At 40.3% G+C, this 16,731-nt stretch overlaps 1 protein-coding gene across 1 annotated transcript in view; it reads left to right on the forward strand.

The window, feature by feature from the left end:
• The window catches only part of srbd1 (S1 RNA binding domain 1), a 62,279-nt gene extending 45,770 nt beyond the window's left edge, over window positions 1-16,509 (forward strand). Inside the window, exons 17-21 of the mRNA XM_042502281.2 lie at window positions 2,825-2,931; window positions 4,222-4,389; window positions 5,803-5,937; window positions 13,132-13,316; window positions 15,303-16,509. Coding sequence (XP_042358215.2) covers window positions 2,825-2,931; window positions 4,222-4,389; window positions 5,803-5,937; window positions 13,132-13,316; window positions 15,303-15,595 — 888 coding nt within the window. The 3' untranslated portion in view covers window positions 15,596-16,509. The remainder of the gene's footprint in view (window positions 1-2,824; window positions 2,932-4,221; window positions 4,390-5,802; window positions 5,938-13,131; window positions 13,317-15,302) is intronic.
• The last annotated feature ends 222 nt before the right edge of the window (window positions 16,510-16,731 follow it).

The raw sequence follows: 16,731 nt of genomic DNA on the forward strand, positions 1-16,731 counted from the left end.
CTTTTTTTTTGTTTAATACTTAACATTTTGGGGTTCCATACTTCTAAGCTAATTCCTGCATTTGTCATGGAGTGTTAAACGAGCGTGGTTCTCATCTGATTGCACACTCAGTGCTTTTGATGCTGTAATACAACTTGTTTACAGCTGTTATATTATAGGAAACCAGGTCAAAAAGAGGTATGTTGCACAACAGCAGAATGAAGTGATTAATGTGTTCATTATGTCCTCTCAAAAAACAAAACTTTGAAGCCAAGATTTGCTCTATAGTACCTGTAACAACAGTGTTAGTGTCATAAAAGTGCAAGTGTGTTCCCCTGTGATTAAAAGTTCAATGACTGTATAAAACGGAAGCCTGAAGTGCTTAATTATTTTTAGAAAATGCCAAATCTTACATTAAATGCATTCCTTCAAAGATTAAATGATGACAGTGTCCTTCCGCTTTGTGCCCTCAACGTCTTGGCACTATGAACAAAATATTTGCAAGTATGTCAATCAGCTATGTGCGCTAATCCCGTAATGATGGTTGTTGTTGACAGCTGGTAAATGCAGCATAAGGTGTTTGCTTTGGCAGAACACCTTAAGAGTTAAACCTGCACAGTTTCAAGCTGATATTATGTCCCTCTGGGTCAGTTTAAGTAACTTTGGCTTTATGTTCATGTTCATGTTATTCCCTCATGCTACTGTAAGTAAAGTAAAATCATTTCATAACAAATACATAGTTTTGCAAAACTGAATTGAGTCCAATTAGTAGAGGTGGGGATTTCTCTCCTCAGCTGGAGATGTTATGTATGTTAGGTGAAGCAGTGCCTCTCAAATGGGGGTACATGTACCCCTAGGGGTACTCTGGATTACTGTAGAGTGTACATGAGATTTGTTTAAAACATTAATTTAAAAAATATCAATCATGCATAACTCCTGAAATAATCATGTCACTAAATTTTAAGTACATCTTATCAAAAAGTTGATGCTTAATGCAACTGCAATGTCATCTTACTGATTTGGCATGATGACAAAATTGGTCTGCCATGAATTTATTGATGGACACCAAACATTTAAATTGTAGCATTTTAGTGTTTTTAATTTACAAGGTTATTGTTTTGTAAATCAGACACTTTTACCTCTCTGTAAATGTTTTTTATTATTACCAAAAATGTCTTATGCTAGTCAGGGCTAAAAAAAGTTTTAAAGGGGGAACATTACTGAAAAAGTACCATTGTTTAAAAGAAAACACAATATGCTAATCTCATGTCTTACAGAAAGTACGAAAAAATACAATCAGTTGAAACTTGATTCAAACTAGTGAATGTCTCATATATGGCCGAGCAAAACTCCATGTGTTCCTTCACTAGAACGTACACCCGTCTGTCTCTCCCCGTCTGTCCTCATCTGTCCTGCTGTCCTGTTCCTGCTGACAGAGAAGGGTGTGTTTGCTAGCTGGCAGTGCTGTTATCTGTTTACAAGCCAGTGTTTGTTCAGAGCTTTATCATGTTACAGGACAACCCATGCTAGTCCCAGTCGCGTCTCACAGCACACACAAACACTTGTGCACACACACATAGCCCAACAGTAGTCTAGTTTAGACTGTCAGTTAATCCTCGAGCAGTTGCTGAGGCATCGGTCTCCAGCTGAACTCCGCCCAAGGCTTCTGTTTGTCTGGGGATGACTGCTAAGGCCTTGTAGAATTACTTAAATCTTATTTTGGTGTTTCGTTTTGATTGAGTTAATTTCTTTTTCACTCTGCTCCTCTCCACTCTCCTTGTCTTAATCTTAGTTGTTGGCTTTCCTCCCTGCTCCTTATTAGGAAAAAGATTCTAGTCCTTTTGGAAAATATGTCCTGATTAATTAATGATTGGCTGCCGGTGGAGAAGTGTGAAGAGTTCATTTGGAGGATCTTAAGTGACAGCGAGCTACACTAACGAGAACACTATGTTAGTAGGAGAGAGAAAGATTATTCACAAGCCAAACTAAACATTCTCTCTGTCTCTCTCCCCTCTGCGCTCCCTCTCTGCCTCTCTCTTACTGTACCACTTGTCAATCAAACCTCTTTCACTCAGTTTGTCAGTCATTTATGCTGGAATGGAGAGGATCGTGCACACTTTCAAAAACTTGCCGACAGGTACGAAGGAGGAAATTGGAAATTGATGAAGAAAAGCGGATTCACGCACATATGTCCCATTACTTGCAGTTTATTACACAAACAATGTTTTGGTCCTCAGACCTTCCAGTATTTTATACTAACACTTTCTGTATCCCTTTAAGGATGATTTTTTTTATTATTCCCTTGGGGAAATTCTACATGCACAGGACCAAATAGTAGCATAAAGCAAATCTGTAATATAATAGTGAATAAAAACAGTATGAGGATAATGTGAACAGAACATGATTATGCAAAGTTTATCAAAAAGTCTGCAATAACATATACTTGGTTGTCATGTGTGGAAGAAAATATGACAAAAAAATACAGAATTGCGACAAAAAAAGCAGCAGTGTTAGCTTTAGAATGAAACAGTTTTATACAAGAAAGTTTCTGCAGTTTTTAGTGTGATCGCACCTCGAAAGTACGTAGAAAGTGTAAAACCTGTAAAATTCCTAAAGAGCACCTGCTCACATGTCTGTGTTTGTTTCGAATGTCTGTGCAACAAACGAAAGCAGTAATTTAATGTTGTTTTCTCTGCTAATCTAGTTTTCTGCCTGACATTTCTTCTCTGTGTGTGTCTGTGTCTGTGTGTGTGTGTGTGTGTGTGTGTGTGTGTGTGTGTGTGTGTGTGTGTGTGTGTGTGTGTGTGTGTGTGTGTGTGTGTGTTTGCTAAATGTGTATTTCCAGCATGATGTGTCAGCCGGCGCTCTGAAGGCAGCGTTGGATGGCGTGGTGCAAGAATGTGTGAGCTTCGTCGGGGTGGACATCAACATCTGCTCAGAGACACTGATGAGGTAGATGACACATGAAACAACACACATACATGTGATCACAAGCAAGTGCTCTCTCTCCTGCACACACACACATGCACACACACGCAAATGGTGAAGGGGAGATGAAGTAGGTCCTCTGACATACTTTCCCTCAGCAGTCACAGCATGGCAGAGCTTCATTCACACTTTGCACAGGCGCATATTCAGTGCTTACACACACACACACACACACACACACACACACACACACACACACACACACACACCAGCCTGCCAGCTTTCTGTTTGGATTATTCATGCATCACATTCTGACCTCACTTATTGGGCCAGTTGGAATCATCAGAGGGGATTAGGCAATGCATACACACTCATATCACTCTCACACATAGAAATGCATACATATGCGCAGTTGCAAATATCTCTGATAGTAACCGTGCACTCATACACATGTTAACTACAGCATGTAAAGTACATTTGCATGATTCAAAAGTACAGGAAGTGCAAATGTTTTATATACACACATACTTGAAGTAGATACAAACAGTATAAAATGAGCTGGCATTAGCTGCAGAGCAGGCATCAGGTCATCTGTTTACCTGTCTGCTCTGCAAGTGAGCTTTTTCCATTCCTGAAGTTATGCTACACACACACATATTAAACACACAGACGTGTTGATGACTGAGGTATTATGGGAGTGTTGACATTGCTGTGTGTTTTAGCAGGAGTGAGTCACTGTGGGCATTAACAGAGCAGACCTAATTGAGTTTCAAATCACCTCTCATCGTTGCTCAGCCAAAATTGGACAAATATACTCTCTAAATATTGGCTTGTGTGCGTCTTCTGTGAGTGTTTCCCCTTCTTGTTTAAATGCCAGGTCACGGTTTGCACAATCTGCTCTGTTTGTTTGTTTATTATAGAAATCATAGGCCAGATGTGTAAACGATACATATGCAAAAAGCAAAAACATGCATATACCATTTCTCAAAACTGGTATTTACGAAACAAGAATGTGCGGAGAAAATGTCTATACCACACGCATATTTCCGACTAGGCGATTACCACGATGATGGTTTACTGGTACATGATGTATTAGTGGTATGGGCACTATAAACAGCCACAGCCAAACGTAATGGTTAGACATCTCATTTTGAAACTTTGATTTCCCCCCAGTTTATTTTTTACTGTACTGTTCCTCACATTATCATCCAGTGTAGAACACAGACCTCAGAAGTAAACACAAAGACCTCAAAAAAGTTTGAGACGATCTTGTGTGACATTTTAACTTTTTTTATTTGTTGTTTTATCTCCTAGGCATGTGGCAGGCCTCAATGCAGGCAGGGCGCGGAGTATTGCAGAGTGGAGAGAGCAGAATGGCCCCTTCATCAACAGAGAGCAACTCAAACTGGTCAAAGGCATGGGGCCCAAGACCTACCAGCAGTGTGCCGGCTTCATAAGAATCAACCCTCAAACGCTACACAGGTACACATTCACATGCAAACTGTATGTACAGATATTCACATAGGCACACACACTTAATTCAGCTTCAAGGATTAGTTTACACAAATTGCCAAAAAAAGTATCTCCTCATTTCATTTCCTAAGGTGTCTAAGTTAGCAGGTGGTTTTGGTTTAAGTTTCAGGTGTACATCCCTGAGATTCCTCTATAGAGTTTTGTTTGGTGTGCTTAAAGTATCAAGAATGACATTTAAAAAAATCAACAACATTTTGCTCAAGGTTCAGCTTCATTATCATTGAACACTCCCAAGATTTCACAGGTTATGCAGTTGTAGCTTAGTCTATGGTGCACACATGAAAATGGTAAATAAAAGACAAATAGTTTAAAATATAATAATAAAAAAAACAGTACTGTATGCAGACATGGTATATGCACAATATGTATGTAAAGTTGTAGTACAAATAAATTACTTAGCAGTGCAGTCGAGTGATATGGTGACGTGCAAATGAGCACAAACAACATGACACACCAGCATAGTGCAAATCACAGATGCAATAAATGTATTTGTGGTGCAGTGTATATGATTTGTATGTCATTCAAGGCACATACGTACATGTGTATAGTAGGGCTGGGTATCGGCACTCGTATCGACTAAATTTACACAGTACCAAGTGATATTGGAACCTCTACAGTCAAACAATACATTAGATCCTTTTGTTCCCAGATCCAAGGTGTAGAAACAACTTTTTTTGTCCACTTGCTGAATGGCTAGTGAATATATTTAAATTTTACCAGCCACTCAATAGATAGCTATCGTTTTTGTGGCTTGTGAATGGAGCAAATCTCGCCAACATTTGGCTAGTCAATGGTGTTTATTTTGGACCCTGCCTAGACCTAGAAAAAAAGTCCATTTGTATAGTTTTGCTCGCAGCTGATCACCACAAGTGTTTTTTTCTCATTGAAAAAAGTCTATAAAGTTTTCAAAAGTGTGTCTATACAACACACCTGTGGCATCTGGTGGCATTTTTATCTGAATGCTTCCATTTACATGAAGGGTATCCAACGCAGTAGACAAAACAGGTATCAAATAAAGTACTCTGTTGGTAATGGTGTCACTCTAAGGGTGGTAGAACTGGCACGGGTATTGTAGTTTTTATGTTACCCAGCACTAGTGAGAAGGGTTGTGGTTTTATGGTGGTGTAAAGGGAAGTAGAGATGTCAAAGCATTGTTTCAGTATAAAGTGTTGAACTGAAATAGTGCAAATTTTGACAATGTATGTGGATTATCCAGAATAACAAATGCAGTATTTCGAGAAAGGCACTTTCAAGGCTTTGAGTGGTCCATGACCAGATACAACTAGATGTAATTGTAAAAAAATATGTTGTTTTTTTGGACATCCTCATAAACGTAAATGTCCCTCTGTCTTGTCCAAACAGTGCCTCACCTCAGCCTGCACCAGAGAAACCAGCAGCCAAGAAGGGGAAGGGAAAGACTGGCATCAACATACCAACCTCATTTAACCCCCTGGACCAGACCTGCATACACCCAGAGTCCTACCATGTGGCACAAAGGTACACACACACACACACACACACACACACACACACACACACACACACACACACACACACACACACACACTTGTAAATCAGTCTACCCCACTGGCCAAAGCATGTTCAGGGTAAGATGGAGTTGATTTTGACACTGTCTCATATGGGGCTGGTTATAGTGGTGGAGGACTGTGATTCGATTTACACAGACATGGGATACAAGAGAGGAGGCGTTGGCTTTGTACGTGTTTGTCAGTGTGACTGTTTCTGTGTGTGTCCTTGTGTGAGATTTGATTGTTAGCGCTGCCGATGCTGATATCAAAAGCACATTGAAAATCTGTCCAAGACTTGTATGTCCTGTTCTCGTGTGTGTGTGTGTGTGTGTGTGTGTGTGTGTGTGTGTGTGTGTGTGTGTGTGTGTGTGTGTGTGTGAGAGAGAGAGAGGGAGAGAGAGAGAGGGAGAGAGAGAGAGAGAGAGAGACAGGCAGGCGCACACACACATAGAGGGAGGACCCTCTCTCCTACAGCTGTAGTCACTCAACTGTGTTTAGTCTACATAAGTTCTGACACTAGTGGCTCTAAGCATCGCTCCCCTCATGTTGATGCGCCTTTAATGGCCTCTGTGCATGTGTGTGGATGGATGCGTCTCTTTGCGCACATGTGTGAAGATAGATTTTTGCCGCTTGTATAAAACTGTTTTTGCTTTTCCTTCCTACTTCAACTAAGTGACATTGTATGTTTGTGTGTTTATTTGTCAGTGTCAGCAGAGATTGCATTGCACAGTATTTCAAAGAGCTGATGATGGTCAGAGGTTTAAAATGACAAATAACCACCTCCTATTGTAATAAAAGTCTGTTCCTTTTTCTCTTTTGATTTCTCACACATACAGTATATCTCCACACTGTGTTTTTTTCCACAAAGCCACACTTTGTTTCTTTAAATTTATTTACATCATCTTAACAGACACCTTTCTCTTTCTCATCCTCATCCATTCATCCATCTATCTCCATCCAGCTCTGTCTGTCGTTTCACTTCATCTGTCTTTCTTTGTCATTGGTGTTTGTTGTAACGACTCATTAAGGTGCCCAAATACCAGTGTTGTCATGGTGACCTCTTAAACGTCAGCCATCATCACTCACACCTGGCAGAGTGTATTTGTGCTTTTGTACGCTTATATTTGTTATATTTTAACCTGTTGGGACGGGGGGGTATTGAAACCAAAAATGTGACTGGCTGAGTAGCGTACGTAAGATGATAAAGGCTGGAAATGTTGCAATTGTTGTTGTACAGTTCTTTGTGACCAATGAACAGACTGCAGTGTTTCTAGCTCCACTGTTTAATATGGGATCAGTGTGCTTGGTACCTCAACATAGGGGTGACGAACAAACTGGATGGAACAGTTCTCTTGGCACCATCAACAATTTTTCACAATGGAAAAGCAAAAATAATAATAATAATAATATCTACATTAGATATCCTGCATGCAGCTAAGTAGATGGTAATACGTGGTAAAAAAAATCACGAGTGTCTGCTGTGTATTTCTCTTTCTTGCCTGCTTATCCTTTTTCTCTTTATTCTTAAATCTTACTCCTGTCTCTTATCATTCATTTATCATTCTCTGATTTAATATTTTTCTCGAGTTCAGAGCCCTTAACACCATGTTAGCAAATTGTATCCTTTGTTATGATTATCTACTAATCCTTGTCTGGCATTTCACTCATTTCTATTCAAATTAATTTCTCACCTGCTTGCACATGTATTTTGCATTGACCACAGTTTCACAAACTCTCAGGGAATTTGAGAAAGCTTGTCTTGTGGTTCTACAGTATGTCACAACCTTCTTTAACATTTTTCATTTGTTACTACGATTGTGTGTGAGGTTGAGGTCAGATGACGGTGCAGGAAAAGCCATGTCAGCACTTGCTCTTCCTTGGAATTTAGACGACCTGATGCAATGGAAAAAAAACAATCTTCCACCGAAACTTCAAATCAAAGCGTGCGTCACTCTTCTGCAAAATAGACCATTGTACTTGATGAGTGTATGAGCCTGATTTGGCTGTCTCCTCATATAAGTCCTAAACATCACTGTTGTAATTGTATGTTTTGATTAATCTGTTTCAAAAATGTTGCTTTCTTGATTAATTTTATTGACCTTTGCAGATAATTGTCATTTTATTTAGAATTAAAATAAATAATAACATTAAGTTAACTAGACTTTTCCTTACTTTGAGTTTTGGTGTCATGCCAGGCCAGCAAAAAAAGATTCAGCCTTATATTCTGTTAATCATAATCATGATCGTAATCTAATCATAATCACAAGAAACATCATTTATAAAGCACTTTTCATACAAGGATAGCTAAAAGTGCTCCACAATAAAAATGTGACACAAAAGTAGAAAGACAACAGGAAAAGACAATCAGTAGACACAAGATGATAAACAAAATATAAAAGGGAGGGTAAAAAATTTCAGAGACTAGTAAGAATAGAAAAAATGAGAGAACTGACATAAAATGATCATTAGAAGATTTACACTAATTAAAAGTCAGTCTAAATAAGTGGGTTTTTCTAAATATTGTGAAATTTTCAAAAAAAAAAAAGAGAAAGAAAATGCTCTTCTTTGCAGTTACTCATTAGCATAATGGGACACATTTAAGCCCTCTATATGAAAAATCTCACACTGTGTAGAGCATGAAATGCCTCACTGCTCTCCTCACGTCCTCACCTACAACTGATGAAAGGAGGAGATACAGAGGGAGGATTGTGGAGGAATGCTGTTTGTATGTGTGTGTGTGTGTGTGTGTGTGTGTGTGTGTGTGTGTGTGTGTGTGTGTGTATGCCTTTATGGTGTATAAGGAATATCATGTTCATCACATTAGTGAAACTGGATCCTCCATTACTGCTCACAACCCACACATCACCCCCTTTTTGTAACCCTATACAACACACACACGCAACACCACACAAGTCCTCCACCTTTGTTTCAGATGTAGTGAGATATAGCAAATCTTGATGCAACTTTTCTGTTAAAAAAAAAAGAAAGAAAGAAAAAAAAGTGTAATATTCAGCTCCAGAGAATCTACTCTGCTGGAATATTTCACATCAAAATATCAAAAAAGCATATTGTTGTAAAACCGTTGGCTCCGTTTCATGAAATCTATCCTCTGATATGAGACAGAGGGGGTCCACTCTCTGATGAATTCTTCTCTGATACGTAACAGTCGGGGCCCAATATTTCTATAATACAACACAGAGTGGGCTCTTGCTGTGGGCCTGGATAAAATCTATATCCTAGCCCACCCAGCCCCACATTCACACGGACACAGTGTTGGTGGTAATTATATGAGAATGAACCCAACAGTGGTGGAGGCCTCTGGACTCCTGGTACCCCTTAAATACTAACATACACCGTTGGAAAAATGAGATGGGCAACACACACACACACACACACACACACACACACACACACACACACACACACACACACACACACACACACACACCTGAAAGTAGGATCTGCCACCCCCCAAAACCATTGTAAGATGTAGAGCCAGAACGGAGGCTGCTCTTAATTCAACACTGCTTTTCCTCCCTCAGCTCTCTCCTCTCCCTCTATCATTCCATCTTGAATATTTAGGAATGCTCCCATATTTGATCTGGAAACTGATAAGCTGCACTAAGGGTGTGGGAGGGTCATTTAAGTATTGCTGTTTTTCTTTTTGTGTTTTTTTTTTTTTAAATCTATTTTAATGCCTTAATTGATTTTCAAGAAGAACAAAGCTGAAGCAAGAAAGCAGAAAATAGTGGACGGTCAGAGGACATGGACCTTGAGCTGCTTGAAAAGCAACTTCAGCACAGACTCCCTGCAGGATCTGCAAACTTTCTGTTGCTGCCGTTACACAGATTAGACTCACCCCACTGTGACTCCAGCGCAGGGGTCTTCACTGGCTGAACTGGAGTTACTACAGCTCCTGCTGAGTCCGTCTCCCAAGCTTCTGCCTCACTCTCCTGATGAATAGTCTCCAGTGGGGAGAGTGCTAGCTAGATAGCTAATTATCGCTCAATTGTGGTCTGATAATCAGAGAGATTAAATGAGAGCAGGGCAAGGGGCTGAGCCAGTCAATTTGCTGAGCACAGCTCTACAATTTAACATTTTACCTATCTTAAATATAACTACAACAACAAAAAATAGAAAATCACTCATTTGCAGACACTGTTGATATGGCTTCCGCCATCAGTAAATCAGTGTATAGAAAACAGTGCAGGGACAGCTATTATAGAAAGCTATTATATAAATAGCTATAGCTTTAAGTTTACCTCAAAAAGTATACATTTTTTATTCATTTTGTTGTACATGTACATTTTAGTAAGTAAGTCAGTAAGTGATTATGAAAGTAAAGATTTTTTCCCCCAGAGCAAGATCATGACATGCTTCACTGAAATAAAATTGTAAAAAAAAAAACACCATAAAAACTATTATTAGTTTATTTACCATGTTTCTATGCAGTATTTGATGCTGCTAAAATGAAAGTCAGAAAGACTGACTGACATGAGACATTTTTCCTATGGTCTGGGGTAAAGAAAAATCGCTACACTTATCAAATCAGCAACCGAGTATCGTGATAGGATCCAATCAGGAGATAAGCATATTGTCCCAGCCTTGGTCTGCACCCTGCTGGACCCGTGTGTTTATAAGTCAAGCAGTCTGATGTTTGAAGGGTTTAATGTTCTACTATCAGTGAGTATCCACTGAGAAAAGCCTGCAGTTCAACCTCCGCCCATATGAACAGAAAAGCGGACAATATTTTAAGTTGGTTGAAATCCTAGTGGCATTAACAGACTTTTCAAAATTTCCAGTGAAAAGATACATTTCTTTATGAATGCCTGTAGGGAATCATACAATGAGAAATAAGACTTCTAATATACTTTTACTTTACTTTAGCGGCAGGAAATAATCCCTGAGTGAGTGCTGCAGATAATGAACACCCAACAAGATGTACTTGGCCCCGTTACTGAAAAAAATATTAATACTTCTATCCCTGTAAAGTTTTGGGGGGTATTTTTACAAATGTTGACACAGTAGAGAAGACTGGACATATTGTGTGTGAGAGAAAAAGTGATGGTCCCAGGCTGGATTCAAACCATGGGGGCTATGTGGTGTGCATCTTAGACCACTAGGCAACCAGGGCGCAAGTATTCCTTTTCCTGTAAAAAGATATATGGTTGGAAAGTTAAGAAGCCGAGGGAGACGCAGGAGACAAGATCCGAGTGTTAGACAGAAGTCCATTTTGGTCCAAAGGTGCTGTTTCCTCACCGCTAAGCCCTTTCTGGCCTATACTCTGCAACTATTTTGTACCGATCTGGCTCACTGGTGTTGAGGGATTGATTCCGCTTGTCTCCCGCTTTTGGACGGCAGACGGTGACTTAGCTGGCAGGGGCCTCTCCGCTCACAGCTGTCTCATGCATAGTTTGTACACAAGCCGTGTCCCGTTACATCCGCACTGTCTCTGCTACTGCCAAATGAGCATTTCTGAACAACATTGTGTATGAATCAAGTTTGTGTGTGTGTGTGTGTGTGTGTGTATGTATGTGTGTTCTGATATGTGTGTGTCCACCTGTTCTGTCCATCATGGGGCAAAGGGACAGCTGCGGAGTCTGTTAGGCGTCAGGCTGCCAGTGAGCGACATCCATCACGGACGCTACCCAGCTGGTCCACACATGAACACATGCATAGAGGCAAATACATTCACATCTATCACCAGCCATGGAAAGTGCCTACTGTAAATAATATATACACACACACACAGACACACACATCACACATTTTTCCATAACCACTTTTTGCTATTCTGGATCTCATCCCAGTTTGTTACTAAGTCTGTTTTTGAATGTAGACTAGCTAATTACTTTGGATTTAAATCTTAGACTCTGTGAGGTTTAAATGGTGCAACCTGACTGACCGTCTAGACATTTTGGAGGTGGGACATCCTGCTAGAATAAAGTGATAGAGGGAGACTTTTCCAGGCGGTGGACAGATGGACAAACAGTCCAACCTTAGCAAAGTGGAGGCAGTTTCATGAGACAAGGTGTCAGGGCGTTTACAGCCCACTGTGGATTTACCTGATTTAATAGGGGGTAAAATAAATGTGTATTTGTGCTTGTGTGTGCTCTTAGACCCGAAATCCCTGCCTCGGCAGCCCCATGACTTTGTGTGTAATTACTCCCACACCTCTCTGCCCTCCCTCCTTTCCCCCAGCTCCCTCTCACTTTACCTGCATTAGCTTAGCTTTTCTCTCCCTGCTTCCTACGTTTTCACTTTTCTCATCTTTTGTTTCTCTTCTTTTTGACAGTTTTGCTTTTTTGCCCTAATCATTCTTCCCAGTCTGTCGTCACTTTCCCCCCTCCTCCCATCCCTTCCTCCATTACTCCATCCCTCATAGGCCTATGTCTCGCCTGTGAAGGAGGTGGTGCATGTGCTTTTCCCCAACGAGGACTCTAGTTGGACACTGTTAAAACAAATTTATGAACACTTTTAAGCATTTTTTGGACTTTTTGTCGTATGTGCACTCTAAGAACTCTGAACAATTGTAGCTTTGAGAATGCCGTTTTGAGGGACTTTTTTAGCTCTTATTTTAGTGTAGGTACTCTCCCAGCAATAGAGGAACCTGGAGTGATATAAGTGTACGGTGATTTCTCGTGCAGCACAGGAAACTGACATTTTTAAAAACCTGTTAAGCATGTAAACAACACACACCAGGGATCAAAAACAACAGCTCATAATGAAAACACTGAAGAAATGTAAACAAAATGGACTGGCAATGAAGGCTTTACTAAGCACGTATTCAGAGGTGAAAATACAATTTGTCAAGGCAAAAGTGATGTTGCTTTATCAAACGCTGACAGGCTTACAGTCCATCACTTCAGCGTTCCTATTGTTGGTGTGAATGCGAACAGAAAAAAATGCCCTTGAAGGTTTGTAGTTTCCTGCGGGGCTCCTCAGTGGGCAGTTCCTCTCAGGGAATTCCCAAAACTGTTTAGTCCGAAAACACCTTTTGATTCTTGCTGTCGACTACATTAACTTGTGTGTGCATACCTAAACATACAAAAATATTGTTTGTTTTGTTTATTTGCTGTCCCTGTTATGTTTTTTTTAAGTTTATGTTTTAAAATCCATGCTTTATTTTACATATTTTATTTTACTCTTAACTCTTGTCCAGGTTTCTGACTCTTGTGGGTGGCAGTGCAGACCAGATTGGGAGTGCAGGCCTGCAACAGTGTGTGGAGAGCAAGGTTAGGACCAGCAGTGTCGAGGAACTGGCCAGGACAGTGGACACCACACCCGAGACCCTTAAACTCATCATAGACGGCCTCACGCAGCCTCCTGGGTTTGACATAAGACAAAGTAAGACTCCGTCCACTCACATTCACACCGAAGTACGACCAAAATGTATGATTATGCCAAACACTCGATTAACAGCGTGGTTCAAATTGGGAAAAAACACAAAGAATCAGAATACAAAAGTATAGTTAAAAAAATTTAAGAGGTGAAAAAATCAACATACTCATTCATATATCAACATTTCTAAAATAATTTAAAAACACACCCTTTACAGATCACAATTCTCAGTTAATACGAATCCAAATCATGCAAAACCACAGTTATTCCCCTCTGTCACACATCTGCTATTAACTACGTATATTTTTGTGCAAAAGTCTGTCCCTGAACACAAAACCATCATTGTTTTGAATCATATAAAACGACTGCACACATCTACAACCTAGCAGTCACAGTAACTTCTCAATGTCTCTCATCTTTCCTTCATAACGTCCTTTATTGGTCCCTGCTGACTGATAGAAAGTTGAACTTGTATTTGTTCTTTGCCTGCTTTGCACAGTGCAACACACACTGTCTTTTCCTTTTGCCTGCATTATAATAGGCATGTCTTGGCAGAGTAACTTGATAGGATCTGACAGTGCTGTGGCTTCCTCCCTGTAGCCCAACAACACAAGTAGTATGTTTCTGACAGGGTGTGATGGGTCCAGCAGACTGTGCTGTTGGACACAATATCTTTACCCACACACAGACACACACACACAAATATACAAAGACCTCTGTTTTTCTCCTTAATCTTATGCTCTTGAGCTCAGGCACAAAACAACATACCAGTAAAATCATAAACAGTCACAAATGTTTACATTTTCTTGCAGCTCCAATTACTCTTCTCAAGAATGTCTGTCACATCTCAATCTCGCTTTTTTGTTCTTCTCTTGTCTATATTTTGATAAAAGGCGTATGAAATACAAGAGCAGCTAGTTGAAAGCAATGTATTGAATATAAGTATAATGTTTGTTAGATTTGGCACACTTATTCGGTGCTAAAGACGAAATATAAGCAATAGTCTCTTTGCTTCGCATTCTGATTAAGGCTATAATTCTGTTTATGAATAGTCTTTTGGGACTGTCAGACAAATACTAAGACACTTTGAGCTAATATTTTGGATAGAAACCGCTATTTGAAATGAAAACAAAAGCTAGAAATTTTACTGACTAAAGGAATAGTTTTTATTGTGTGAGTCTACCTGTGCCTGACCCACTGCTTTTGGAAACATAATTTTAGGAATGACCATTTCTGACAAATTAATTGGTCAGTTGGTCTTCTTCTGTATGATAAACTAATGGCAGGGTTTCTTGGTCCATTGTCCTCACACAAAACAAGGAGGAAAACTTTAGTTAACATGGGTTTATAAACATTTTTTTAAATAGTTGCTGTATAATTTCGAGACCCCCGAGCTAAATACACAACACTATAGTGCCTTATTACCAGGCACTCCTTTTTTATATAGTTCCATACAGAGAGCAAAGGCTGGATAACCAGTCAGTGCTGCCTTAACTCTTTTTAAAATTAAGGAACGCAGCTACAAGGTTCATTCTCAGGTTGGCCCTATTCGGTTGCAGCACACCACGCTTGGCCTCCTAGCCAGTGCTCAGCTGAGTAAACAGATGGGCCGAGGCTACCGCATGAAATCAGTGCTGTGGGGAGGATAATTGGACCGGACTATTTCCTGGGGCGCGAGCCTTCCTTGTTTGTGTTAATGCTACAGAAAGGAAAAAGATCTCTCATGGACAGGCCAAGTGGAAAGTGGGGTAGAACAGAATGCTGAGAAATGTGGAAGTATGCAGACACAAGTATTGGGTTGCTGCTCGAAATGTAATATCTGTTTGTCATTTCTGCCCCGCCCCCCTCGCTTTCCTGCATCCCCGAGCCCCGTCTCTTATCCCAAGCATGTGTGCTTGCCACCACCCATACTTGATTTTGTACCCCTCTCTCTTTTGTATCTAGTCACCTCACTTTTTTGATAATCTCTCGATCTCTTTTTGCCATCTCTAGATTTTGGGCAGGCGGACTTTAAGCGGGGCATTGTGTCGATGAGTGATCTACGGGTGGGTGCGGTGCTGACAGGCCGGGTGGACAACACAACATTGTTCGGGGCTTTTGTAGATATCGGCGTGGGCCGTGCGGGCCTCATCCACAAGAGCAACATCACACTGGACAAACTGCCTGTCAGTCAGCGCCGTCGCAGCCTGGCGTTGGGACCTGGGGAACGGGTGGAGGTCCGGGTCCTGAATGTGGACCTTCAAAGGGGACGGATCGGGCTGGACCTGATCAGGGTCCTGCAATAGAGTTACTTCATTCCCTTAAATAATATTCTATAAGTGAACTGGATTTAAGACAGGAAAATACACAAAAAATGTATTTCAGGATGTTTACAGTGATTGTAGATGAGAACTGACGGTTATAAGCAGAGCTCAACAGGCAACCTGATAAGACTTGCCCTTAACTCTGTGATTGTAGTTACACACATTCAACAAATGTTGGCATTATTTGCAATGGCTTGCAATTTTCAAGTACAGTTTAAGTTAAAAGAGAGATTCTTAGTTTTAAAATAATGCAGCTCAGAACAGCTGTTACAAGTCCACTGAAATCACGCCGAACTTTCTCACTGCCATGTTACTGGCTGGGAGGCTTTCTTTCTACAACGTGAAATAAATCTGCATGCTGTAGCTCTCAAATGTGCAATTTATTGACGCTTCAACAACTGACAGCTCAAGCTCTTCCTCAGACTTGAGGATGTTTTGGGCTCACACTTGAGGAAAAGTGTGAACTCAAAAATGTGGATGTGTCAATAGATTGCACATTGACTGCTATTGTATTTGTCCAGCTCCTGCCTGATATAGTTTTTGGAGCGTGGGTACAGCTACTATGCTTTTAAGGGGAGACTCTCTTTCCCCTGAAGTCATTTTCTCAGGTAGTTCTTACTCTCAGCCTGTTTACGCCTTCTGTGTGTCGTTGGGAATGGTACTTTGCATCTAAACCTAGTTGCCTAATTCAGGCAAAAATCTCAATTTTTGACCATCAATTTTATGACTAGCTCTCCGCTCACACTGCCATCTACTGGTCATAAGAGAGGATGGCTAGACTTAATGAGAGGGAACCTACTATAACTTCATACTTGAGCTGCAGTTGTTAATTTTTTCTTGGAATATAATATTACTTAAATATTGTTTACATACTTAAATAAATTCAAATCTCTCAACATGTGTTTGTTTATCTTTGTAAACCAAACAGTTGACTCTGTTTGTGGACACTTGAACAAACCAACAGAAGGCTCGGCTCAGCATGTAATGTTAATCAGATTTACAATTGTAAAAAGACTGGCTTCATCTGCAGATGAGGTTTTGACATCCAAAATGTCACCTTGTGCTCTTGATGTATATTTTCTCAAATTAAAGAATTCAGCAAGCGATGCTCTAATACT

This window comes from Plectropomus leopardus, chromosome 13, assembly GCF_026936395.1.
Source record: "Plectropomus leopardus strain MGB_pleo_1.0 chromosome 13, ASM2693639v1, whole genome shotgun sequence".
Taxonomy (NCBI): domain Eukaryota; kingdom Metazoa; phylum Chordata; class Actinopteri; order Perciformes; family Serranidae; genus Plectropomus; species Plectropomus leopardus.